Below are 26,910 nucleotides of genomic sequence, written 5' to 3' on the forward strand. Positions count from 1 at the left end.
GCAATTCACTATCTCGCAATCAAACAGAGGTGTCGGCCAGTTAAGTAAGCTCAACGATGCTTTCGACCAGAACTTATTCTCTAGATTGAAGCTGAAGTTAATAAGTTGATTGAAGTAGGGTTTATTTGTGAAGTCAAATACCCAACATGGGTAGCCAACATTGTCCCTGTTAGAAATAAGAACGGGCAACTTCGTGTTTGTGTAGACTTTTGTGATCTAAAAAATGCATGCCCAAAAGACGATTTTTCATTGCCCATCACAGAGATCATGGTTGATGTAGCAGCAGGGCACGAGGCCCTATCTTTTATGGATGGATCGTCTGGGTACAACCAAATATGAATGGCTCCCGCTAATGAGGAAATGACGGTCTTTCGAACTCCAAAAGGAATATATTATTACAAGTTAATTCCCTTCGTGTTGAAGAATGCTAACGCTACTTATCAATGCGCCATGTATAAGGTGTTTGACTACATGTTGCACAAACATGTAGAATGTTATGTTGCTGATCTCGTGGTCAAGTTCAAAAAACAACAAGATCATTTGAAGGATTTGAAAGTTGTGTTCGATCTCCTGTGAAAATACAAGTTGAGGATGAACTCTCTCAAGTACACGTTCAGTGTAACCTCATGGAAGTTTCTTGGTTTCATTGTAAGGCATCGGGGGATCGAGATAGATCAATCCAAGATCGATGCCATTCAGAAGATGTCGAGGCTAAAGAATTTACATGAGTTACGAAGTCTTCAGGGACATCTAGCTTACATCCAAAGGTTTATTTCCAATTTGGCTGGTTGATGAGGGCTGTTAGAATGCTTTTGATAGCATAAAGAAGTACTTACTTAGCCCTCCTATCTTAGGCGCTTCCGTAGTAGGCAAGTCATTGATATTGTACATTGCCATACAAGAAAGATCATTGGGAGCAATGTTGGTGCAAGAAGAGGAAAAGGGAAAAGAGCGTGTTCTCTACTATCTAAGCAGAACTTTGACTGGAGTTGAAATCAATTACTCTCTTATTGAGAAAACGTTGTCTTGCACTCTTTTTCGCTATTGATAAGCTAAGACACTATATGCAGGCCTTCACTGTTCATCTAATTGTGAAAGTTGACCCCATCAAGTACGTCCTATCTAGGCCAATCATCTCTGTACATTTGGCCAAATGGGCAATCATGCTTTAGTAATACGACATTGTCTATGTGCCACGAAAGGTGATCAAAGGACAAGCATTGCCTGACTTCTTAGCAGATCACCTAATTCCATCAGATTGGAAGTTGCGAGAAAACTTGCCTGATGATGAAGTTCTCTTCACAGAAATCACGGAACCTTGGATCATGTTTTTCGATGGTGCAACACGAAGGAGTGGTGCGGGGATAGGCATAAACCTCATTTCACCGGAGAAACACTTGATGCCCTATAGTTGTACACTTACTGAATTATGCTTGAACAATGTCGCTGAATACCAGACCTTGATAATCGGCCTCCAAATGGCTTTGGAGATGGGTATCATGCATAGAGATTTTTTATGACTCAAAGTTGATAATCAATCAGCTCTCACTCTAGTATGGTGTGAAACATGATGACTTGAAGCCTTTCTTCATTTATGCCAGATAGTTGATGGAGAAATTTGACAGCATGACATTGGAGCATGTCCCGAGGTCAGAAAATAAGAAGGTGGAAGCCTTGGCAAACTTAGATACTGCCCTGACAGTTCTAGATGATGTATCCCCAAGTATATCACTTTTTTGAAGGTGGGTTATACCTCCGGTCAAGACTGAATGTGAAGAAATAAATGTGATAATAGTTTGCTTAATTGATAATGAAGATTGGCAACAATTCATTATAAATTACCTTGAGCATGGAAGGCTTCCGGATGACCCCCACCATAAAATTGAGATCCGAAGAAGAGCTGCTCATTTCATTTATTACAAAGGGATTTTATACCGTCGCTCCCTTGAAGGACTCTTTCTTTGATGCCTTGGAAAAAAGGAATCAACAAAGGCTTTAGAAGAAGCGCATTCAAGCGTCTACGACGCACATCAATATGAACCAAAGCTACAATTCCAACTAAAAAGGATGGGTTACTACTGGCCAAGAATGATCAAAGATTTGATGGTGTATGCAAAGAAGTGTGAGGCCTGTCAATACCATGCAAACTTCATGCATCAATCGCCCAAACCTCTACATCCGACTATAGCTTCGTGGTCTTTTAAAGCGTGGGGACTTGTTTTTATTAGGCCTATAACACCTAAGCCATCAGTAGGACATTCTTACATCATTGCAACCACTAATTACTTTTCAAGGTGGGCTGAGGCCATCACCTTAAGAGAAGCGAAGAAAGAAAACACGGTGGAATTTATCCACACTCACATCATCTACCGATACGGTATCCCTTATCGAATTGTGACATATAATGGAAAGCAGTTCTCTAGTGGCTTGATGGACAGGTTGTGTGAGAAGCTCAAGTTCAAGCAGTTCAAGTCATCCATGTACAACGTTGCTGTCAATGGGTTGGCAGAGGCATTCAACAAAATGTTGTGAAACCTATTGAAGAAAATTGTCTCTAAGTCAAAGAAAGATTGGCAAGAGAATATTGGTAAAACATTGTGGGCTTATCGAACCATTCATCGTGCCCCTATATAAGTCACCACCTAAAGTGTGATGCTAGAAAATTGATGATGTTCATCTGTATTAAAGAATGTCACTGAGAATTGAGGGCGACCCTAATAGACGTAATTCAACAAATAGAAGATGTCCATCCTTATTGAGGGCAACCCAAAAAATCAAAGAAGTGCAGCATTAGGAGCAAGACACTACAAGTTAGATGCTTATAAGGGAATTGCTTAACTAAAGATCAACACTTCATCTTCAAGTTTAGAAGTTCTTCAAAATCAAGTTTAGAGGTTTCATTGATGCTTCCTAAAATTCAAATTTGAAGGTTTCATCTAGGCTTGTTCAAATGCAAGCTCGGAGATTTCGCTGAAGCTTTCTTAATAAGCAAGTGTTAAGGATTCCTCTATGCTTCTTCAAGTTCAAGTGAGAAGGACTATCTGATGTTTCGTCAAGCTGAAGTTTGGAGGATTCGTCCATGTTCCATCTTCATAATTAAGTTTTGAGGCTTTGTGATGCCATCTATATGCTTAAGTCACGAAGTCAAGCTTAACGTGGAAGGCAAAAAGTCAAGATCGATGTGGAAGGTGGAAAATCACGTCTGATGCAAACTGATAGAAAGACATGTTTGGTGTGACTTTACTTCATCAAGTCTGATCTGCCTGGTTCTGCCTCATATGCGAGATCACATTCGGTCTGCTTGGTTCCACCTTATATGTAAGATTAAGTCAAGTCTACATGGCTCTACTTCATCTGCAAGATCAAGTCTAGACTGACTAGATCCTCCTCATATGCGAGATCAAGTCTGATCTGCTAGGTTCTACCTCATATACGAGATTAAGTCTGGTTTGTAATGTTTTGCCTCATCTACGAGATCAAATCCGGTCTGCCTGGTTGTGCCTCATATGTGGTATTAAGTCTGGTCTGCCTCTTCGCCTCATATACGAGATTAAGTATGGTATGCCTGACTCTACCTCATATGCGAGATTAAGTTTAATCTACCCAACTCCCCTTCAAAGCTTGATGCCTTATCCACCTCATCTTTAAAACTTAATGGCGTATCTGCCTCATCTTCAAAGTCAAATCAAGAAGTGGCATAATAAGATTTTTTAGACATTTATGGGATCATCCCTATGTGAACCAAACCATGATATAATAGTGGATCAAGAAGTCATGTAATAGGGTTGTTTAAACCTTTTCGAGATCATCCTTATATTGATCAAATAGGGTTGTTAGACCTTTATAGGGTCATCCGTATGTTGATCAAAAAGTGACGATGTAATAGGGTTGTTTAAACCTTTCTGGGGTCATCCCTATATTGATCAAATAGGGTTGTTAGAACTTTTCGAGGTCATCCCTATGTTGATCAACAAGTGATGATGTAATAAAGTTGCTTAGACCTTTCCAGGGTTATCCCTATGTTGATCAAATAAGATTGTTAGACTTTTCCGGGGTCATCCCTATGTTGATTAAGAAATGACGATGTAATAATGTTGTTTAGACCTTTCCGAGGTCATCCCTCTGTTGATCGAAAAGTGATGTTATAGGGTTATTTAAACCTTTCCGGGGTCATCCCTATGTTGATCAAGAAGTGATGTAATATGGTTGTTTTGACCTTTCCTGGGTCATCCCTATGTTGATCAAATAATGTTGTTAGACCTTTCTGGGATCATCCCTATGTTGATAAAGAAGTGGCAATATAATAGGGTTGTTTAGACCTTTTCGAGGTCATCCCTATGTGTGTCAAGGCGGCAGTCACATTCAGGGCATTGCTGCATAAAAAAAAAAATCACTCTTTGCAAAAAGAAAAAAGGAGTTGGCATGATTAAAAAAAAAGTTACTCCTTCGAATGCAAGTTACGAGTAGCCTGTAAAAAAAATGGGGGTAAGTTAGTAAAAAAAAATAAATTCTAAATGATGAAAAATAGAAATTAAGAAAAAAAAAAGATTGAAGAAAGAAAAGAAAAAATTGAAAAAAAGAAAAAACAAAAGAGTTTTTCTTTCTTTACCTTTGTGCAAAGATGCTTAAGTTGGGAATGCAGGGTTTGAGGTCTTATTTATAGAGGATTCACCAGGTTCCATGACGAATTAGGAAATCAAATGAGATAAAGATTTGGTCTCAATTATTAGATTTTATTAGACTTACTGATTTAATTTTATCATAATTTCAGATTAATTTTTTTTAAAAAAAAAAATCAAATTAAGGATTCTACCACTGTCAAGGTTTATTTATTTATATTTTGTTCTCAAATTTATTTTCAAGCAAGATTTGGACATATTTCAAATTTCATCCCCGAATTCAAATCATCCAAATTTAGCTTCCTATGGCCAAAGCCAAATTAAATTAGGGATATTATCTCAAATTCATCTCAAATTAAAATTAGGCTATATTCCAAAATTTATCCAAAATTCAAATTACACATTGTTATCCTCAAGTAAAATTAAATGAAGGATAAAGTCTCAAATTGATATAAAATTCAAATTTGGGCATCTTCCAAATTTTATCTCAAATTCATCCAAATTTATGTTCTTATCTCTATTTCTAAATCAAATTACAGGCAAGATCTAAAATTCCTTTCAAATTAAATTTGGCTATATTCATCCCAAATTTAAATCAAGTTTAGCTTTTGCCCTCAGTCTAAATCAAATTGGAGGTAAAATCTCAAATTAAAATTTAGCCATATTGCAAATTTTATCCTAAATTCTAGTACAAAATTCATAATTTGGTTGGTACATCAAATGGAGTTTAGATCAAGAGCAAATAACTTGTATTTTGACTCCAACTTCATATTTTTCGAGATTCATCCACCCACATATGTGCATAAATCTCGAAAATGGAGCATTTGTTGAAAGAAAAATTTTGGACCAATCCCAAATTATCATGTTATTCACTAATTTAATGACGAAACTCCAAATAATTGAACTTGGGACCAATTAGAAGTTGACATGTGTCCTCAAATTGAAGTTGAAGACATATGTTGACAAAGTCCGATGATGCCACGTGTTTTCATCACAAACGTTGGATTGAACCAAATTAATTTGGCCCAATTTGATATTATAATTGAGGCTAAAATCCTGAGCCCAAAAATGAGTTTAATTTTGCCCAAAGGCCAAAGTAGGTCCAAGTCCAACTTATTGGGCTCAAGTGTTAGCAACCAAATCCAAGCCCACAAAACCCACTAGCGAATTCTATAAATAGAGGAGCTCTCTTCATTTATGGGATCAACAACTCTAAATTCCAGAGAGTCTAGAAAGAATTCTCCCAACAATTAGAATACCCCCTAGACTCCCGAAGTTGCACATTTCTTGAAGTCACAAGTCTATTGAAGATACAAGAACTCTTTCAAAACTTCAACTTCAAGAAAATCACGTGCACAACTTCTTCAGTCAAGCGTACGGATTCAACTGGGAGAGAATCAGAGAATCAAGTATTAGAGATCGACCCATATCGCATCAACATTAACACAAGTTTCACTCCACGAAACAATTTGTTTTTTGAAACCTCATACGAATAGTGTTAAAACTTAACATTAAGGGAGTGTTTGATAAATGGGTATAAGTTGTTGGGTTGGGTGAGTATTTATTACCCATGTTTGTTAAGCCTATAAAGAAAAACTGTGGGTTATTAAAACCACATTTTTTACCCATTCAAAATTAACCCTAAAAACCAGTGATATTTTCATTTCTTTCTCTCTTCCCTCATCTTTGCCATTTGGATTCTCCCCAAATCTGTTTTTTTTTTTTCTTTTATCGTCAAAAGAATGATAATTTTTGCATACATCATGACATGTAATTTTTGTATTTGTATTATGACACGGATATTATAAGTATCGAAAAGAACATATATTTTGTGAATTTTTTTTGGAAACGGCCACATGTTCGATCGGTTCATATTATTTTTGTGATCTTATGAAAAATGTTACTGTACTACATCACATTCTCATCATCATAATCAAATGAAAGGTAATTATCCTATGTACAATTTCAATTCCAAATATACTATCCATATTATATAAAAATAAACTGTATGATATGTGAAATAATAATGTTAAGTTAGCAAGATTCAATATATATACATACAATATACCAATTAGTAATTGAGATAATTACCTTCAATATATATACATACAATACACAATATACTAATTAATTGAGCAACAATATGAAATGTATTTTGTTTGTATGTTTTATAGATGGAAGAGAATTAGAATTATTACAGTTTTTGAAAAGAATATATGAAAAATAATCTATTATGTTCTACAAATTGAGAAAAAAAATTGAGATTGTCCAGTTTATGTCATAAATGATTTGAGAAAATACGTGTATATTTGAAAATTAATCAATATTGCAAAATATAAAACTAAAAAAAATAAAAGAATGAAATAAAAAACAAACAGAAAAAAATAGAACTAATCTCGTTCACAAAAAACTACATCAAATCTCCCAACTCAACTCTGCACAACAAACACAGATAATTACCAATTCAATTCAACTCTGTAAACAAACACAGATAATTTAACTCCCCCAGATAATTTAACTTTTCGAATAATAATTACCAATTCAACTCAACTAAACTCTCTACTTTTATCACGCACCAAACACACCATAAAATGTATAGGTGAGTATATACACCTAGGTATAAAGGTAAATATTACTTATTGCCCTATATCTTAGACTCCGATGTGATCGTCCTTGACCTTTACAATAAAGGCAAAAGGAATCTTGAAAGTGGACATCACATCAACTCACTACCATGAAATGTGAATTATGGTTCTTCCCACTTCCCATTAATTTCCTTTGCCCAGTTGCTTTGCTATGCTTCCTTCACTTACAACAAACTTCACTTTCTTCCACACTTCTAAACTAAAATCTCTACCTTTATGTATTTATAATATTCCTATTCTTCTTTATGTTTGATTTTAAAAGTATAGTTAATTATGGAATTTACTTTCAATTTCATCAAAATATACTTTAAGTTTAATAAGTGTTGTAATCTCCACCATTTGATAAATTTGACATTTATTTATATGTATCTCATGGATATAAATTTTTGTTTTATACAAAACTAATGAAGTTCCAAACAAAAATATACTAAGACCAAATTTTTGTTGAAAATTATGAATGGAAAGATTTATTTTATCGTTTGCAGTAAAGTCGTCAATTTAACTCAATTTTGGACAAAATTAGTTGAATTTGTTGTGTTTTAAAAGAATTTTAAATTGGTGGGTGAATTTAGTGAAAAAATTATAACAAATATTTAAATTTAAGGTTAGTACAATGAAATTGAAAGTTTAAGAAAAAAAATGGATGAAAATCTTATAAGTAACTTTTAAAAACTAAAACATATATGCCATTTTTAATAATTCATTTTGGGTAAAAACACAAGTTTGAATATATTTTATTTCATGCAGAATAAATTTCTTAAGCAACAATAGAGCCCCTTGATTAGGTAGAGGAACAACAGAATTGGATACCATGAATGAAAAAAATTCTAACTACAGAGTATTATATATTTTTTTTTTCAAACTATTTTTAAGAAAAACGTTGATGTGATAAACAATAAATTAAATTACGGTAAAATTAGAAACTTCCCCATACTACAGTAGTACTGTAAACATTTTTTGGCCATGAGCGGGAGAAAAATCTTCGTGAGCGAAATTTCTTTGTCCCTGTTTTTGTCTTTGTCCCATTTCTATATAGTACTATATATAAATTTTAAAATTTAGATGATTTAAATTCTATTTTAGCTTTCCAACTTTATTTATATATTTATTTTTCTGTTTTAGTTCCTTCAACTTTCTAAATGATTTTGTTCTCAAAATTTTTAAAATGTGTATTTTAGTCCTCAAGATTTAAAAAATAAAAAAATTAATGATATAGTTTCGATTATGTGTACTAATATGTAAATAAGAATATGGTTTTAAGCTAAATGAGTTAGAAACAAATATTAGACCAATCATATTTGAAATAGAAAAGTAACGTAGTAATAATCAAAATTGTTTAAATGTTTAAAAACTAAAACAAATATTTCAAAAGCTTAGGAGGAAAAACAAAAACAAATTTAAGAATTTAAAAATCAAAATAAACATTTTAAAAGTTTTGACATCAAAATATAACCCATTTAAAAATTTGTAAAATAAGACATGAATCAAAACTTTTTAATGAGATATCGTATGGATTGTATGATGTGTGAAAACCGTATGTTCAAACAATTTTATACACATATCTATGTATAGATATTAGATGATTTATATGAAAAGACTCTTTTGTTTTTATTTGAATATTTAAGAATATTCTCATTAAATAGGATTCTCATAGGAATTAATAGGAAGAATATAGGAAAATTTTCAAAAATAAAAAATAAGGGAAAGTATTTACATATAATAGTAAAATTTTAATCTTCTTTGATAGAGACGAATAGAAGTCTATCAGTGTCTACTAATAATAGAAATTGATAGAAGTCTACCATTAATAGATGCTAATAGAAGTCTATTAGTGTCTGTCAATATTTTTTCTAGTCATTTTTGTAAATAGTTTGATATTTTTTTATTTGTAAAAAATTTTCAATAATATATAGTCATTAATTTTATTTAAAGATGATAAGCTTTTTTTTTTCTTTTACATGTAAGGAGGAGATTTAACCTCGAATCTCTTAGATCGAAATGAATGTCAATATAACTAAATTAAGCTTATTTTTTACTAGAGATCTACTCATACTAGGTGAGTGCGACAGAAATTTTGAAAAAAAAAAAAAAAAATTTCTATGTAAAGTTTCTAACTATTACTTTAAATTTATAGGAAGTCCGATAAAAAATTACAATAATCTGAGATTAGTTAACCTAAATTTGTGGGGGCCACATTCCATTACCATTGCAAATATCAATTAAGATTAACACCTTCACAATTATAATGGAGAATCCCACAATTAATCAATTCCATAATTACAATTGGAGAAAAGTAAATGGAACCTCAATTTTAATATTCATCTATAGAATTATATATAGGATAATCTCTAGTATAAAAAATTCAGACCGGTTTAGTACCCTATGGCTTTTAATTTTTAATTTTTGAAAATTAAATTTACAAACATCCCTTTTATTTCTAAGTTTCTTATTTCGTTATCTACTTTATATTCATATTTTAAAAGTCAAACCAAAATTTAAAAAATTTAAAAAATAATTTTTAAAAATTTGTTTTTGTTTTTAGATTTTGGTTAAGAATTCAACTCTTGTACTTAGAAAAATGCAAACCATGATAAGAAAATGAGTAAATAACCAAAAACAAAAATCGAAATGGTTACCAAGGGCTTTAAAAATAGAAAACAAATTTCACACTCCCTCCATATATTATGTGCCATATGAGCATATGTATATGTGTGTATATATATATATATTAAAAGGTATTGTAATTAAAGTGTGGGGTGGGAGAATCGAACCTCAAACCATGAGGTATTGGCATGAGCATATTTTTTAAAAGGGCAAAAAGCAATGACATTAATGTGAGAACTACTAGTATTTATGAAGACAAAGTTATAATGTGTATAGAAAGAGTATTGTACTTCTGTCACTAGTAGTACTATATATATATATGTAGGAGATAGTCTAATGTGGGTATAGTGAACATCCCATACCCATACCACCGCCACCATCCATTCGGTCAGTTAGGCATGGCGTGGCGAGGCAAGGTGCGTATGTTGCGATTATTATTTTTTTTTTATCAAAAATAATTATTATTTTAATTTTTGTTAAATAAAAGAAAAGGTCCTTTAGTCGTTCCAGTCTTTTGTGGTCCGTTGAACTTCCACATCTCATGCATGGTCCTCGCGCACGTTCCACGGCTGTGTTCACTTCTCTCCTCGTTAGTTGTACGCCGCAACTGGTCCTCGAGGCCTATAAAAGGTGCGAGTCTTTCATCAACTTTTTACAACACATTTTCACAAAATCCTTCTTCTCTATATTCCTCTTCTTCTTTCACGTGTGTTGTTTTCCGAGCACATCAGTCCTGAAGGGTGTGAATTTTCTGATCCATTACCCTACAACTCCAATCGATACAATTTTTTTTTCTTCTTGGATTGTTTTATCCTGGGGACGACATGAAAATTCTGTATAACTGCTTATACATTTGGGCAGAGTCGTGAAACATCTTAGAGAGAGTGAGATCCGCGACTCATCCTGTAACGGGTTTCTTTTTTGTAGGTTATATTTTCTGACTACTATTGTTCGTGACCGTTCGTTGCTGTCATCTTCTATTCATTAGAGGGTAGAAGTTCCAATAATTTAAAGATGTTTTCCATCTATCATTGTTGTGATGGCTTTTTCAAATCAGAACGACATTATGACCTCCGACCTCAACCGTCCATTCCGATTTGAAGGAGCAAACTTCAAACGATAGAGACAGAAGATGTTGTTTTCCTTATAGTCAAGAAGGTTACTGATGTTTGTAATACGAAAAATACAACTTTCCTAAAGGAAGATCCGACTGAATAACATATAAAAGATGCAGCTGATCGGGAAAAAAGGATTTCTTGTGTAAAGATTTTATTTTAAACGGTTTGACTGATGATTTGTATGATTATTACATTACAGTAAAGACATCAAAAGATGTGTGGGACGCTCTATATAAGAAGTATGATACCGAGGAGGCCAGGTCGAAAAAGCAAGTCGTTAGCCATTACCTAAAGTTCTAGATGACGGATGATAAATTTGTAAAGGTCCAATCCCATGAACTACAGAAGATAGCCCACAAAATAATAAGTGAAGATATGACCCTAAACGAGCAATTCCAAGTTGTCGTTATTATTGACAAATTGCCTCCTTTGTGGAAGAATTTTAAGAACACCTTAAGGCACAAGACCAAGGAGTTTTCCTTGAAGAGTCTGATCACTCGCCTGAAGATTGAAGAGGAAGCCTGGAAGTAAGACCAAAGGGAGGAGGTGAACATCGTTTCTGGGAGAACTGCCTCTATCGTGATAAAACCTGACCAAAAGTTAAAGAAAACTAAGAGGAAAGGTCAAAATCGTGGATCCAGCAACCAGAACAATCAAAAGAAATACAAACCCCCTCGGGAGAAATAGTACAGTTCTTTGCTTTAACTGTAATAAACCTGGACACATGACTAGGAACTGTAGGAATAGGTGTCGTCCTACTGGTCAGGTGAACTTGACAGAAGAACTGTTAGTTGCTATGATCATAGAAGTAAATGTGATCGGTGGTTCTAAGGAATGGTGGATAAATACTGGCACTACGTGCTATGTTTGTCATGGTCTTAGTCTTTTTAAAACCTATACTGAAACTAAGGATAAAACATACTGTTGGGGGATCGTCACTCAATGAAAGTTGTTAGAACCGACAAAGTGAAGCTGAAGTTTACCTCCGAGAAGACTCTCACGCTGAAGAAAGTCCTGCACACTTCGGAGATAAGGAAGAATCTAGTCTTGAGCTATTTCCTCAACAAGGCCGGCTTTACTCAGACTATAGGGGTAGATCTATATACTCTTACTAAGAATAATGTTGTCGTAAAAAAAGGCTATGCAACTGATGACATGTTTAAACTTAACCTTAAAATGAATAAAATGAAATCTTCTGTTTATATGTTGTGTTCATTTAATATTTGGCATGCTAGACTTTGTCATGTAAATAAACGGATAATTAGTAACCTGAGTAGGTTAGAAATGATTCCTAACATATCCATGAATGAATTTGATAAATGCAAATACTGTAGTTAGACTAAAATAACTAAGACTTCGTATAAATCTGTACTTGGGGAATCTGAGCCTTTAGATTTAATTCATTCTGACTTATGTTAATTTGATGGCATCTTGACTAGGAACAGTAAAACATATTTTATTACTTTCATTAATGATTTCACCTTTGTATATTTTATTGAAAAACAAAAGTGGTGTGTTGATGCTTTTAAATTGTTTGTAACTGAAGTAGAAAATTAATATAATCAAAAGATTAGAAAACTTCATAATGATAGAGGAATTAAGTACGACTCAAAAAGTTTTAATGATTTATTTAACTCACATGGAATAATACATGAAAATACTGCACCTTACTCTCCTAAAATGAATGGAAAAATCGAAAGAAAAAATAGAACTTTAGTTGAGCTAGTAGTTGCTATTTTACTCAATTCAGGAGTTGCATTTTATTAGTGGGGTGAAATCATCCTTACCGTGTGTTATGTCCTAAATAGAATACCAAAATCTAAAAATACAATTTCATCCTATGAAGCCCTTAAGAATAAGAAATCAAAGTCATCATACTTTAAAACTTGGGGGTGTCTAGACTTTGTAAGAATTCTAGACTCCAAAAGAAAAAAGCTTGCTAGTAGAGCCTATGAGTGTATCTTTATATGTTATACCATAAATAGTAAAGCCTACAGGTTCTATGACCTAGAAAGCAAGTGATCATTGAGTCAAATGATGTCGACTTATTTGAGGATAGATTTTCCTTTAAATTAAGAAATAGTGGGGGTTCGAGATCCAGTAGTCTAACTCTACCTAGAATAAGAAAAAGAATTAGAACCATCAAGGATTTTGGGGATGACTTCCAGACCTATAATGTATGAGAAGATCCTAAAGACCTAAAAGCTGCCCTATCCTCTATAGATGTCAACTTATGGCAAGAAGCTATAAATGATGAGATGGACTCTCTTGAGTCAAATAGGACTTGACATTTGGTAGACCTACCCCCTGGTTGCAAAGCAATAGGTTACAAATGGATCATAAGGAAGAATCTTAGACTTGATAGAACAATTGACAAGTTTAAAGCCAGGTTAGTAACAAAGGGTTTTAGACAAAGAGAAAACATAGACTTCTTTGATATCTTCTCCTTAGTCACTAGAATTACCTCAATCCGTGTACTGTTTTCTCTAGTTGCTTTAAATAACCTCGTAGTACATCAAATGGACGTAAAGAATGATTTCTTAAACGGTGAACTTAAAGAAGAGATTTATATGAAACAACCTGAGGGTTATATAGTCAACTGTCAAGAGAATGAGGTTTGTAAGCTAGGTAAATCTCTTTATGACCTGAAACAAGCTCTAAGCAATGACATGAAAAGTTTGATAACCTAATCTTATCTAAAGGTTTCAAAGTCAATGAAATTGAAAAATGCATCTACTACAAGGTTGAAAACGATCTTTGCACGATCTTATGTTTGTATGTAGATGATTTGTTTATCTTTGTGTAGAACTTGTATGTTATAAATGATGTGAAATCCATGTTGAGGGTGAACTTCAATATGAAAGACTTAGGAGAAGCGAGTGTATTCGTTGGTATAAAAGTGACTAGGTCTGAAAAGGGAATTCCTTTGGATCAATCTCATTATGTAGAAATTTTTTTAAAGAAATATAATTACTTGAATGTAAATCAGTATGTACTCCTTATGACCCTAGTGTTAAGTTGTTTAAGAACACTGGTGACAATGTTAATCAAACTGAGTATGCGAGCATCATAGGCAGTCTCAGATACGCTACTGATAGTATTAGGCCTAATATAGCTTATGTTGTAGGATTGCTTTTTAGGTTTACAAGCAGACCTAGTATAGAGCATTGGAATGCTATAAAAAAGGTTATGAGGTACATAAAGAAAACCTAAAACCTAGGATTACATTAACAGAAGTTTCCCTTTATCTTGGAAAGGTTCAGTGATGCTGACTGAAACTCCCTCAATTGGCTATATCTTTAATATAACAGGCGGAGCTGTCTCTTGGAAGTCCAAGAAACAGACTATTTTAGCTCAATTTACGATGGCGTCAGAAATTATAGCACTAGTAACAACTAATGAAGAAGTAGGCTAGCTTAGAAGTCTGCTATTAGAGATTTCCCTATGGGAAAAGGCAGTACCAGCCATATTGATCCATTACAATAGTACTGCAGCAATCACAAAACTTTAGAATTGTTACTACAACGAAAAGAGATAACAAATACATTGTAATCATAATACTATTAGAGAGTTCCTCATTACTGGTGCAGTTAAAGTGGATCATATATAGACTGATGAAAACTTGGTAGATCCTTTGACGAAAGAACTGGCCAGAGAGAAGGTTTTAAAAATCTTAGAAAGGATGAGGCTCATGCCTATAGAAAGATGAATCACATGTGAAGAAAACCAAACTTGTAGACTAGAGATCCCAAGAAACGGGTTCAATAGGTAATAACTGATCACAAGTGATATGAAGTGAATCATGCTAAAAAACACAGAGTTCCCTTCCTATGACCTAGATCACAAATAATAAATCCAAAGTTTTAAACTCATCTTTGGGGTCTAAATCCAATTAACCAAATTAAATCAAATGACCACAAATTTAACTTACCGAAGTCGCGGCTTGGTTCGAGGTCAGTTCCAAAGTTTTATTTATTTGTCCAAACTGAACCTAAATCAAAACCAAAGTATAATAACTAAATTTTCAACAATTACCCTTAATAAAAAAGGGAACCAAACCAACTACTCACCCAAAACTTACCAAAACATAATCTTGTCGGTAGCACCCAAAAGACTTTAAAATGCCTCCAAACTTTGTATCTAAAATCCAAAATCACAATTAATTCAGTAATTAGGCCCATAATTGGTTGCTTATTTAAAACCTGATCCACAAATCCTCAAATTCTCAACAAAACTCACCTAAACTAGTAGATCTAGCGAGTGGTGACGACATCCTACTTGACGGTGGTGTCGGAGTGGAGTCGCACAACCTAGGCAGCAGCAACTCGCAACCAGAGACGGAAAGCTACAGATTCGTGGGTCAGAGAGAGAGAGGCGGGCGATGGAGGTGATTGGCGAGTGGCTGGGATTCGTGGCTGGCGGCGGATGTTCAGCGTTCGATCTGAGCGACGGCAGCTGAAGGAGGAAGAAAAACGAGGGGGGTTTCGCATGAGAGTGAAGTGTGAGGGAGAGGGTTATTCTTTTTATTTTTAAAATAATAATAATAATAATAATAATAAAAGGAAAATAGTATAATTATAATTAAATCATTTCCTTATTCCACCTTATACTATTTAAATTTCTTTCCTTTCCCAAGAAAAATAAATTCTTGCCATAAATTTCCAAATTGAGTTTGACAATTGAAAAGAATTTGAATAATTTCCACGCCAACACTTAAATCCTCGCACTTATACTTTAAATTCAAAAATTCCAAACGTGCCCTTCCACTAAAGATAATTACTGAAAAGGGAAAAATTACATTATTATTAAATAAAAGGCGCGGGATGTTACATTCTTCACCCCTCAAAGAACTTTCGTCCTCGAAAGTTTATCCTTGAAAAAGCTCCGAGTACTGGGCCTTCATCTCATCCTCTCGCTCCCAGGTGGCCTCCCTGAACTGGTGATTCTGCCACAAAACTTTCACAAAAGCAATTTTCCGTCGGCGCAATGTCTTTATTTCTCTAGCAAGGATCTCTATGGGCTTCTCCTCGTAGCTCAAGTTATCATTCAATCGCAAGGGCTCGTAGTTGACTACATGGGACGAATCTGTCACATACTTCCTCAAAATCGAAATGTAGAAGACATTATGAACTAAAGACAGTGCTAGAGGCAATACCAATCGGTAAGCTATAGGGCTAACTCACTTTAAGACCTTGAAAGTCGCAATGAACTTCGAACTTTGCTTTCCTTTCCTGCTAGACCTCATAATACCTTTCATGGGTGCTACTTTCAAAAACACTTTATGACCAATTTCAAATTCTAGGTCCTTACGTCTCATATTGGCATAGCTTTTTCTTGTCTGCTCTGAGTTGTTTGCATACGAGCCTTGATCTTCTATATTTCCTCATTCGTGGTTTGCACTAGCTTAGGTCCTAGAAATTTCCTCTCACCAACCTCACCCTAGCATACTGGAGACTCGCAACTCTTTCCATATAGGGCCTCAAATGGCAATGTGCCAGTAGCAGTCTGATAGCTATTATTATATGCAAATTCCACTAAATGCAGGTGAAAGTCCCAACTCCCTGAAAACTCTAGTGCACAAGCGCACAACATATCTTCCAATGTCTGGTTCAGACGTTCTATTTGACCATCAATCTATGGGTGAAAAATTGTACCAAAATCCAATCGAGTACTCGATGCTAACTGGAGACTCTTAAAAAAAAACTAGATGCAAAACAAGGGTCATCGTTTGACATAGCTGAAACTAGTACCGAAAGAGGTGTAACAACCCCTTCCATAAATAACTATGAAACTTAAGATGTTGAAAAATCAACAACACTTCTACACGTCCGAGCTGAGAACTGTGAAAATGGTCATGAAGTTAAGAAAGTCTTATATACTAAAAACAGATATCTGAGCTTACCATTCTGTCACAAGGAAAACTTCATAGGTGTAGTGGAGAAACTGATCATACGATATAATGTGTCATCTGAAGATACGTACCAGAACAAATCTGGTCAACTAAAAACTGCTTCTACTCTAGAAGCGCCAACTGTGATGTCTTTCTTAGGGTCTACATGTCTGAGAATAACTCTGTCTAATTAAGCCTTACATTCATGAGAAACTCATCATAAGGCTCTATACTATCGTGGGCTATAAAACTGGCTTGGGCCAATCCTCATATTATTCTTTAGCTTTAAAACAATCACATATCATTACTTAGACCTTGTTGTGGATGAGTCTAAAATTCCCTCTGAAAAAAATGAGGTTTTGAAGTCCCTGGATGCTAAAGCGCTAGTCAATTGATAACACGTTTCCATAACCTCGTAATAACCATAATTGATCCCTGAAGTCGATTTTTACGAAAAAAACCTTCTTGATTCATAAGTCCTAGCTTGGATTACTCGTACTCCCTAAAGCTAGTTAACTCATTGCCCATGCAAGAAAATACATACTATCTTGTAATGCTCCAAACCCACTTTTAGTAACTTCTTACTATCAACTCAACTTTATTGCCAAGTCTATCCCTTATACCAATAGTTATATTGGAAGGTCCAACTTACTTACTTTTGTGCATATACCATTATTGTCTACCTCGAATTGGATTATTTTCTTTTCTCAATCAAATTGATGGTCTTGCTAGTTCATGTTTCCAACACTTGCACACAAAGTCAAAATCCCTTAAATCTTACTAATGCCCAACATTTGCATCATAGTTCAATGTTTTACGTCTTAACTAATGAAGCCTCAACATACCATATCAATAGTTCTCGAACATCTACTGTTACCATTAACTCCCTTTTAACTTATCCCTTCTCAACCTTCTATTTCGGTAACAGATTCTTGTGTTAAAACAAAGTTCCATACCAATCACCTACCTAAGCTATCTTTCTATCTAACACATATTGTCCTAAAGTTCCACATGATAATGAGGTATTCTTCTTTTACACCAAAACCAATACCTTGTAACCCCTCTTATCAAGCCTTCAAACCATACTTAACTAGGAGTTTCAAACACATTAAATTTCTCTCTTTCCAAGAGAGTAAACTTTCTTGGATACTTTCCTCTCATTCACATTTATCTCTCACTAAGAATTTCCATCTTGTAGAATTCTTCTTTGCCAATTTGCATACTTTTAAACTCCAAAAGACTTTTGTTTCTTCAAATTTGCCTAACTTGGATCTTCTCAACACAACAAGGCTCTGGTTTTCGTCTAGGTATATAGAATAATCCTTCGACCTAAAAAAATAACACCTTACTTTATCCCCTTTAAGTCCAAGGTCATATCCAACTACTTTAGCTTCCTTTAGTGACATCAACTTAGCTAAATATTCCAAAATAATTCTTCATATCACCACATATACTTTATCTACTCCATCAAGTAGTAGTATTATCCAAGTGATTATGACTTATGAATCCTTTCTAAATTTCTTCGACTTATGAATCCTTTCTAAATTTCTTTTCAAAATGTTGGGTTTTTAATATCTTAAAACCTTTAATAAATCCATCGTCTCTTCCTCTTGTCCTTCATATCCATAAAGCAATTTTTTTAACCTTATTTTCGAGAATGTTCCATGTGAAGGAATTTATTTATAATGTCTCCAATTGTACCACAAAACATAACACTAGTCCTTAATGAATTCTTGTCAAGACAATTTTATTCCTAGGCTTAAACATATACATACCTTTATTTCTAAACTGTCATAACTCTATATAGTTTCATCAAACTTTAAGATCTCTGAACTGAGGTATATGTATTTATTCGTTTCTAACATAATTTCTATGAGATAAACTAGTGCCAAGTGACCTCATAATTTACTCTATTTTACTTTTCTCCTTTTGTAGTGTCGTACTTAATAATCCTCTTATAATAACTTCAAACGAGTCACTGACCTAGCATTAGAACATAACTGGTGCATTTAAGCTAAACAAATATTTTAATGCACAACTATCATAAAACTTGTAATTGATAGGACGTACCTGGCGATGACGAGGAATCCGTTCATGGGCCACAGGGATAATCTAGACTTACATAGTAAATCAGTCTACAAAATCCAAAACATGGGCTTTGATACCAACTGTAACGACCCGACCCCCTAGGACTTAGGTTAGGTCGTTACTAAAATAAATACATGCATAGGATTTGAAACGACGTTCAGTAATGTTGAAATAAATGCTAAATAGACAAGAGAAGTTCAAAAGAAATTTATTAAATGCAATTTTTAAAACAATAATAGGGTACCCATAATTCGTAAAGACTATTAAACTATAAAAGTAACAATCCTTCGTAATAAGTTTCAAACAGTAAAACTAGAAAATGAGGGTAAAATAAGGATTCTAAATTTCATGATGTAGAAGCGTAAAAACTAGTCCCAGTGGCTCGATCATGAATTTTGCTACGCCATCGCCGGTGCATCTCTATCCTTACCTGAAACATCAACATAAGAAAAAATGAGTATGAAATACTCAGTAAGTAGCCCCACCACTGGGATCAAGCTAGACATCTATGTCCTCTAGATACCCGCATATGGCACATAAATACATGTAACAGACAAGAGACTGAGTCCTATCCTATTGTAGTTAAGTATGCCCACAAAACTAGTGAATCCCAAAGGAAACACAAAACTGGTGAATCCCGAAGGAACCACAAACTGGTGAATCCCGAAGGAAACACAAAACTGGTGAATCCCAAAGGACACAAACTGGTGAATCCTGAAGGAAACACAAAACTGGTGAATCCCGAAGGAACACAAACTGGTGAATTCTGAAGGAAACACAAACTGGTGAATCCCAAAGGAAACACAAAACTGGTGGATCTCGAAGGAAACACAACTAGTGAATCCCGAAGGAAACACAAATTGGTGAGCATCTAACTAATCAATGAGGATATTCACACAGTCTTAACGTGCTAAGATTCAACATTGTACAGTTCTAAAACATACATAAAAATCCTTGATACCATGACTTCATCACATACACATAATTCTTAATAACATATTATACATCATCCATGTATAACTTACATCATAAATCCACGACATGCAAGTATACCTCAACACCAGCAGATCAGACATCGACATATGAAAACACATACTATCACATACTAACGATCAAGTACTTAGGTGTGTATGTAAACAAATCAGAATTCGTGCTAGAACATACTTTGATTCAGGTCATACTATCAATCAACATGCTAACATTGACCATAACATACACTTATCATGCTAGCATACAACTAGAGCGTGACCCCTGGGCAGTTCCAGTGGTAAGATTACTTACCTCAAATTTGGTCCCAAATTAACCCAAGTAATTAACCTTTTTACAACTTTTGGACGACTTTGAATCCACCCTATAACATACATTACAAATATTAATTTAGCACCCCTAGTCCAAAAATAATAAATCCAAAGTTTTAAACTCATCTTTGGGGTTTAAATCCAATTAACCAAATTAAATCAAATGACCACAAATTTAACTTACCGAAGTCGCGGCTTGGTTCGAGGCCAGTTCCAAAGTTCTATTATTTGTCCAAACTGAACCTAAATCAAAACCAAAGTATAATAACTAAATTTTCAACGATTACCCTTAATAAAAAAGGGAACCAAACCAACTACTCACCCAAAACTTACCAAAATTGACGGAACTCATAATCTTGTCGGTAGCACCCAAAAGACTTTAAAATGCCTCCAAACTTTGTATCTAAAATCCAAAATCACAATTAATCCAGTAATTAGGCCCATAATTGGTTGGTTATTCAAAACCTGAACCATAAATCCTCAAATTCCCAACAAAACTCACCTAAACTAGTAGATCCAATGAGTGGTGACGACATCCTACTTAACGGTGGTGTCGGAGTGGAGTCGCACAACCTAGGCAGCAGCGACTCGCAACTAGAGGCGGAAAGCTACAGATTCGTGGGTCAGAGAGAGAGAGGCGGGCGGTGGAGGTGATCGGCGAGCGGTTGGGATTCGTGGCTGGCGGCGGATGTTTAGCGTCCGATCTGGGCGGTGGCGGCTGAAGGAGGAAGAAAAACGAGGGGGGGTTTCGCATGAAAGTGAGGCATGAGGGAGAGGGTTATTCTTTTTTTTTTTTATAATAATAATAATAATAATAATAATAAAAGGAAAATAGTACAATTAAATCATTTCCTTATTCCACCTTATACCATTTAAATTTCTTTCCTTTTCCAAGAAAAAAAATTTCTTGCCATAAATTTTCAAATTGAGTTTGACAATTGAAAAGAATTTGAATAATTTCCACGCCAACACTTAAATCCTCGCACTTATACTTTAAATTCAAAAATTCCAAATGTGCCCTTCCACTAAGGATAATTACTGAAAAGGGAAAAATTACATTATTATTAAATAAAAAGGCGCGGGATGTTACAATGAGATGTTAGAAATAGAGTTAAAAACCAAGAGCTACTCTAATATATTCTGAATTATCTACACTATAGGTTAAGTCGTAAGAAATCTTTGCTTATGCACAGTATTGTACAGACTGATATTGCTTGATGGAAAATAACTTTTTTATGATTTTAAATTTTCAAGTGAGGGATTGTAGTAAAAATTTAAGTTTTAAATGAAAAAAAAAAGCTTGTTTGAAAATCCCACATTGCTAAGATTGGGAAATGAGACCTCATTTATATACTCCCATTTCCATTTTGAGTTATGGGTTTGGACCCTAAGGGGTACCCATGTTTTAGAGGGAGTGAGGAGATATGCTAATGTGGATACGGTGGACATCCCAAGTGCTACCATCCGGTCGAGTGTAGCGTGATTATTTTTTATAAAAATAATAATTATTTTATTTTATTTTTTTTTTATAAATATAAGAAAAGGTCCTTCAACTGTTCCAGTTTTTCGTGATCCATGGAACTTCCCACGTCTCACGCGTGGTCCTCGCGCACGTTCCACGGCTGTGCGCACTTCTCTCCACATTAGTTTCGCACTGCAGTTGGTCCTCGAGACCTATAAAAGGTGCGAACTTTTCATCAGTTTTTCACAACACATTTTCACAAAATCCTTTTTCTCTCTCAATTCCTCCTTCCTTCACGTGTGTAGTTTTCTGAGCATATCAGTCCTGAAGGGTGTGAGTTTTCCGATCGGTTACTGTGCAACTCCGATCGAGATAATTTTTTTCTTTTAGGCTATTTTATTTTGGGGACGACATGACAACTCTGTAGAACTACTTGCATATTTGGGCAAAGTCGCGAAACGTTTTAAAGAGAGTGAGATCCGTGACCCAACCTGAAATGAGTTTTTTTTGCAGGCTCTATTTTATGACGACTGTCATTCGTGACTGTTCGTTGCTGTCATCTTCTGTCCATCGGAGGGTAGCAATTCCAACAAAAATTTATAGTACTATGAAAATATCATATTCCCTATGTTCACACATTCATAAATACTAGTAGACCTACATTATTATCTATAGATCTACCTTACTGTTAAAAACGTATCAGAGTGACACACAATAAATAAAGAGCAATACAAATCTAGTTCAAGGTGCACTTATATTTATACATCTCACTCTAACTACAAAAATAATAATTAAAATATGATATAACAAATTTTTTTAGAATGATAAATTATGATAGAACAATTTGATACAGTGCACTCATTGAGTGTAGTATGGAATTTTCGTGCTGCGGTGTTGGAAATTTTCCCATTGGTTATGGAGAGTGGAATTAGCTCATAAAAGGAGCAAGGACCAAAATATCGCCATTATTGGCGACCCTTAGCCCACTGAGCTGTCGTCTAGAATTTCCGAATGCGATTGTGCTGCTACAAAAAGCTTCCGAAAGCCAAACAGCTTTTTTTTGGTGAAAATTGAATGAATTATATTCCCAACGCGCAACCAATGGCCAATAGCATCTTCCCTCTCTTCCTCCTCTTCCTCTTCTTCCACTTTCCATCCCTTTCTCCGGCCAAACTCCGCCCCGATTTCTACTCCAACTCATGCCCTCAGGCGGAATCCATCGTCCGTTCTGTGATGCACAAAGCTTTCATCAGAGAGCCTCGCAGCGTCGCCTCCGTTATGCGCTTCCAGTTTCACGATTGCTTCGTTGATGTAATCGATCTTCAACTCCCTTCTCTCTCTGTTCCTTTTTCCTGTCTGGCTTCTGAATCGGCGTTTCCTTTGTGTAAATTCAGGGCTGTGATGCTTCTATGTTGCTAGATGATACGCCGACGATGCTCGGAGAGAAACTTGCTCTTTCTAACATAAATTCGCTTAGATCTTACGAAGTCGTCGATGAAGTGAAAGCGGCCTTGGAGAAAGTCTGTCCTGGAATCGTCTCTTGTGCAGATATCATAATTATGGCATCTAGAGACGCCGTTGCTCTGGTTAGTACTTCCGTTTCTTCTAGCTCTGTTTTGGATGGATAGGAAATTTTCTTTGGAGCTGAGATTTGTTTTTCCTGATTTTTATCTTCTTTGATTCATTTTTCACTGTCGATCCTTCTGCTAAAATCCCCAATCGAAATCTGAAAACAGAACAAACATCACAATAAAAAATTTTCAGAAAAAAGAATGATCCAACACTACCTTTCAATTATAAATTTAGTCCTGAAATTTAACTTTTCAATTCCAGTCTTACACTTAATCGTTTGTAATCTTTGTTAACTCCGAGTAAACATTTGCTAATTTAGTTTGTCTGCCCAAACAAATTACAGTTGAAATTAGAGCGGATTGGTATTTTTAATAACGATTTGATATGGAATTTGTTTTCATTCAAGTCGGCACAATATGACTACGATGGTGATTTTTAAATATAGCAAATGAGACCGGCACAGAGCTGCAGCGATTTTTCAAGCTAAAATATATTAGAGAATATTATTAGAAGACATGTAGGGCTTTTATTCTTCGAACGAGAAATCAAATCTGCATGTTTCCTCATCCAGTCAATCAAAATTAGGTAGAATTACTATTCAAACTACATATCTTGGTTTAAGGCCTATCTGAATTGATTTTTTAAAGCTCGGATGGTGATCATTTTATTTTTTATTTATAAGGTTTTGAAATTTGTGCTATTTTTTTCTATATTAAACATTTGAATTCTTACCCGATTTTAAAAAAACAAAAACAAGCTTTTGAAAACTATTTTTATCCTCATTTGATAATTATTTCAATTTTGATGTTTTGTTTTTGAAAATTAAGCATATAGACACTATTTATACCTCTAAATTTATTTGTTAGTAACCTACTTTTTATCAATAGTTTTAAAAAACATAACCAAATTTTGAAAACAAAAAAAAACTTTTAAAAACTTGTTTTTGTTTTTAAAATTTGGCTAAGAATTCAACCAGTGTACTTAAGAAAAATGCAAATCATTGTAAGAAATAAGGAGAAAATAGACTTATTTTCAAAAACAAAAAATGAAAAAACGAAATGGTTATGAATGGGGCCTTAGTTTTCAAAATTTGGCTTCAATTTTGAAAACACTCTTAAAACTTAGACAACATATAAACAATAGGTGTAAATGATGTTTATAAGCTTAATTTTCAAAAACCAAAACTCAAATAAAGCCTAAATAATTAGAAAAATGTTTTGACGTAAAAGAAAGGTTTATGAACACGTAAAAATCAATCAAAATAGATGATTTAATTTATAATATTTGTATGGTTCATAAATTGATTCTAGAGAGTTATTGTGCACCTTGTACTGAATTAGTAACGTACGCAATATATAGTAGCTTATTATTAAAGCAGAGCTGGACAGTAACCCTTACATAAGGAAGCAACTTCCATGGTTTAAAAGCTCCACCAACAATGCTGCCAAAAATTCATAACAAATTGGTCCCTTCTTGTCCACCAGCTCAACTACTTTCCAAATTTCATCCTCTTATTCATTTGGTTGAAGATCCTATATTGAAAAAATAAAGACTTCATAGATTGTATAAGATAATAGATGGACTACTTCTCTCATTATCAATTAGTTTTGAGATGGAACCCCAAGTTATCAAATGATATCAATTTTAAATATAGCAATCAGGCATAAAGTATTAGTACATATAGCACAATGCAAAAGAATTTGTAGATATAACAAAATTTAGATTCAGTTTTGAGAATCTATTGGTGATAGACATGTCGCTAGTAGGGGTATGTTAATGATAGACTATATCGCTAGAAGGAGATACATGTTGTTATATTTGCAATTCCTTAAAATTTCTCTTCAATGCAATTATCTTATCAAAGCAATTATCTTATCAAATATGGGATAGAGCCCGTTAAATCTAAACAAGTCTTTGATTGAAAAACAAAAATTGGAATCTGCTCTAAAAATTATCGTAAGTTGGTTTTGAGATTAAATCCTATCTTATCAAATATATTTTTATTTTATAATGACATCTTTTCTTGCATCTATTCAGACGGGCGGGCCCAACTGGGCAGTGCGATTGGGGCGGCTGGATAGCTTAACAGCAAGCCAAGAGGACTCGAACAATATCATGCCAAGTCCAAGAGCCAATGCAACTTATCTCATTGACCTTTTCAACAAATACAATCTCTCTGTTAAAGATTTGGTCTCTCTTTCGGGTTCACACTCGATCGGCCAAGGCCGGTGTTTCTCTGTCATGTTTAGACTCTACAACCAGTCAGGCACGGGGCAGCCGGACCCAGCCATCGAGCCGAGCTTCAGAGAAGAGCTCTTCAAGCGATGCCCTCAAGGTGGGGATGAAAATGTCACAGTCAACCTTGATTCCACACCTTATGTTTTTGACAATCAGTACTTCAAGGACTTGGTTGGTGGGAGAGGGTTCTTGAATTCTGATGAAACTCTTTATACATTTGCTGAAACTAGAAGGTATGTGAGATTCTTTAGCAAAAATCAAAAGGCATTTTTCAGGGCGTTTGTGGAGGGTATGTTGAAGATGGGTGACTTGCAGTCTGGCCGCCCAGGGGAAGTAAGAAGGAACTGTCGGGTAGTTAATGGCCAGTCTGTGATCATATAAATATAGTTTTGTTTTTTTTTTTTTTAGGTTGATGTATGTTAAAATTTTTGTTTATCGTCCTCACAAGTTTGATTTAAGTTTATCAGATGTTACTATTATTATAGGAGAAGTATATGTGTAAAAGTTAGTTATTCATAGGAGTGCAACAAAAAAAACCAAAAAACGGAAAAATCGAACCTATTCAAAACGATTCACGTTTGGTTTGTTTTTTAGTATAAAATTGGGAATGTTGGTTTGTATTTGGAGAAAACAAAAAAGTATTGGTTTGAACCGATTTTTTAGTGAAAAAATCAATCAAAATTGAACCAAATGGAGGCTATTTATCCAAACATTTATCTCTTGGATAAAATAAAGTATAATTTTGAATTTTGTTCAAAATTAACTTTATATCATAATGTATCTATATACATTATATTAATTGTATCTCATATAATTAATTTTTTTATTTAATTTGAACAATTTAAATTAATTTAAATTAATCTAATTCCCTTAATGAGGTAGCAAGGGGACCTAATGGACCTACATATTAGAAGCTTCAATTATAGAGATTAATTAATTAAATTCTTGAATTAAATTAATCAGCATTCATTAACAACAAGTCACTCCACTAAAAACCCGCATTTGCACTCTTCATACTATAGATATATTTTTATGTCCACGAATATAACCAATCAACAGTAAGTCAACTCTTCACAATTCGTAATTACAGCTGGGTCAAAATTACCGTTTTATCCCTATAATTACATCTAACTTCTTAAGTCTCACCGATCCTCTAATGAACAACCTGTTTATAGTCCTACTATGAACAAAACCCTTTCGTGCCAGTCAAAGGGATGTGCCTTATTGTTCAAGACTCGGAGTCAACATTTAAGGGAGCAATTCATCTACTTACCTAAAAATGGGAAAGAGAGAATTCTATCTTCTGTAGCCATGTTCTAATCTCACTACTCGAACAAATCCCTAAAATGATAGGCATATTAAGTTGGCGAATTTGG

The 26,910-nt window shown here is 34.3% G+C and overlaps 2 protein-coding genes and 1 long non-coding RNA gene across 3 annotated transcripts; 2 read left to right on the top strand and 1 right to left on the bottom strand.

Annotated features, from left to right (window-relative positions):
- Positions 1–2,067: 2,067 nt before the first annotated feature.
- Positions 2,068–2,532, top strand: LOC150038649 (uncharacterized). Its single transcript, XM_090313998.1, has one exon. It carries the CDS (start codon positions 2,068–2,070, stop codon positions 2,530–2,532), a length of 465 nt encoding a protein of 154 aa, XP_090170124.1.
- A 19,913-nt stretch (positions 2,533–22,445) lies between these two features.
- Positions 22,446–23,791, bottom strand: LOC150038650 (uncharacterized). The gene is made up of 2 exons (XR_016530605.1): positions 23,564–23,791; positions 22,446–23,450 (listed from the first exon to the last, which is right to left on the bottom strand). It is a non-coding gene; the product is annotated as an uncharacterized LOC150038650 (long non-coding RNA).
- On the top strand, positions 22,636–26,024 carry LOC120070184 (Peroxidase superfamily protein). Its single transcript, XM_039022043.2, has 3 exons — positions 22,636–23,035; positions 23,119–23,310; positions 25,334–26,024. The coding sequence occupies exons 1-3, from the start codon at positions 22,799–22,801 to the stop codon at positions 25,913–25,915; spliced, it is 1,011 nt and encodes a 336-aa protein (XP_038877971.1). The 5' UTR covers positions 22,636–22,798; the 3' UTR covers positions 25,916–26,024.
- The last annotated feature ends 886 nt before the right edge of the window (positions 26,025–26,910 follow it).

Source organism: Benincasa hispida, chromosome 1 (assembly GCF_027475165.1).
Source record: "Benincasa hispida cultivar pf3 chromosome 1, pf3_genome.v1.1, whole genome shotgun sequence".
In the NCBI taxonomy this organism is placed as follows: Eukaryota; Viridiplantae; Streptophyta; class Magnoliopsida; order Cucurbitales; family Cucurbitaceae; genus Benincasa; species Benincasa hispida.

Bases quoted from the DNA above. Each gene is read 5' to 3' on its own strand.
- LOC150038649 (XM_090313998.1), top strand. From the start codon at position 2,068: ATGGGTTACTACTGGCCAAGAATGATCAAAGATTTGATGGTGTATGCA.
- LOC120070184 (XM_039022043.2), top strand. From the start codon at position 22,799: ATGAATTATATTCCCAACGCGCAACCAATGGCCAATAGCATCTTCCCT. The intron at 23,036-23,118 runs GTAATCGATCTT...GTGTAAATTCAG, and splicing joins TTCACGATTGCTTCGTTGAT to GGCTGTGATGCTTCTATGTT. The intron at 23,311-25,333 runs GTTAGTACTTCC...GCATCTATTCAG, and splicing joins CTAGAGACGCCGTTGCTCTG to ACGGGCGGGCCCAACTGGGC.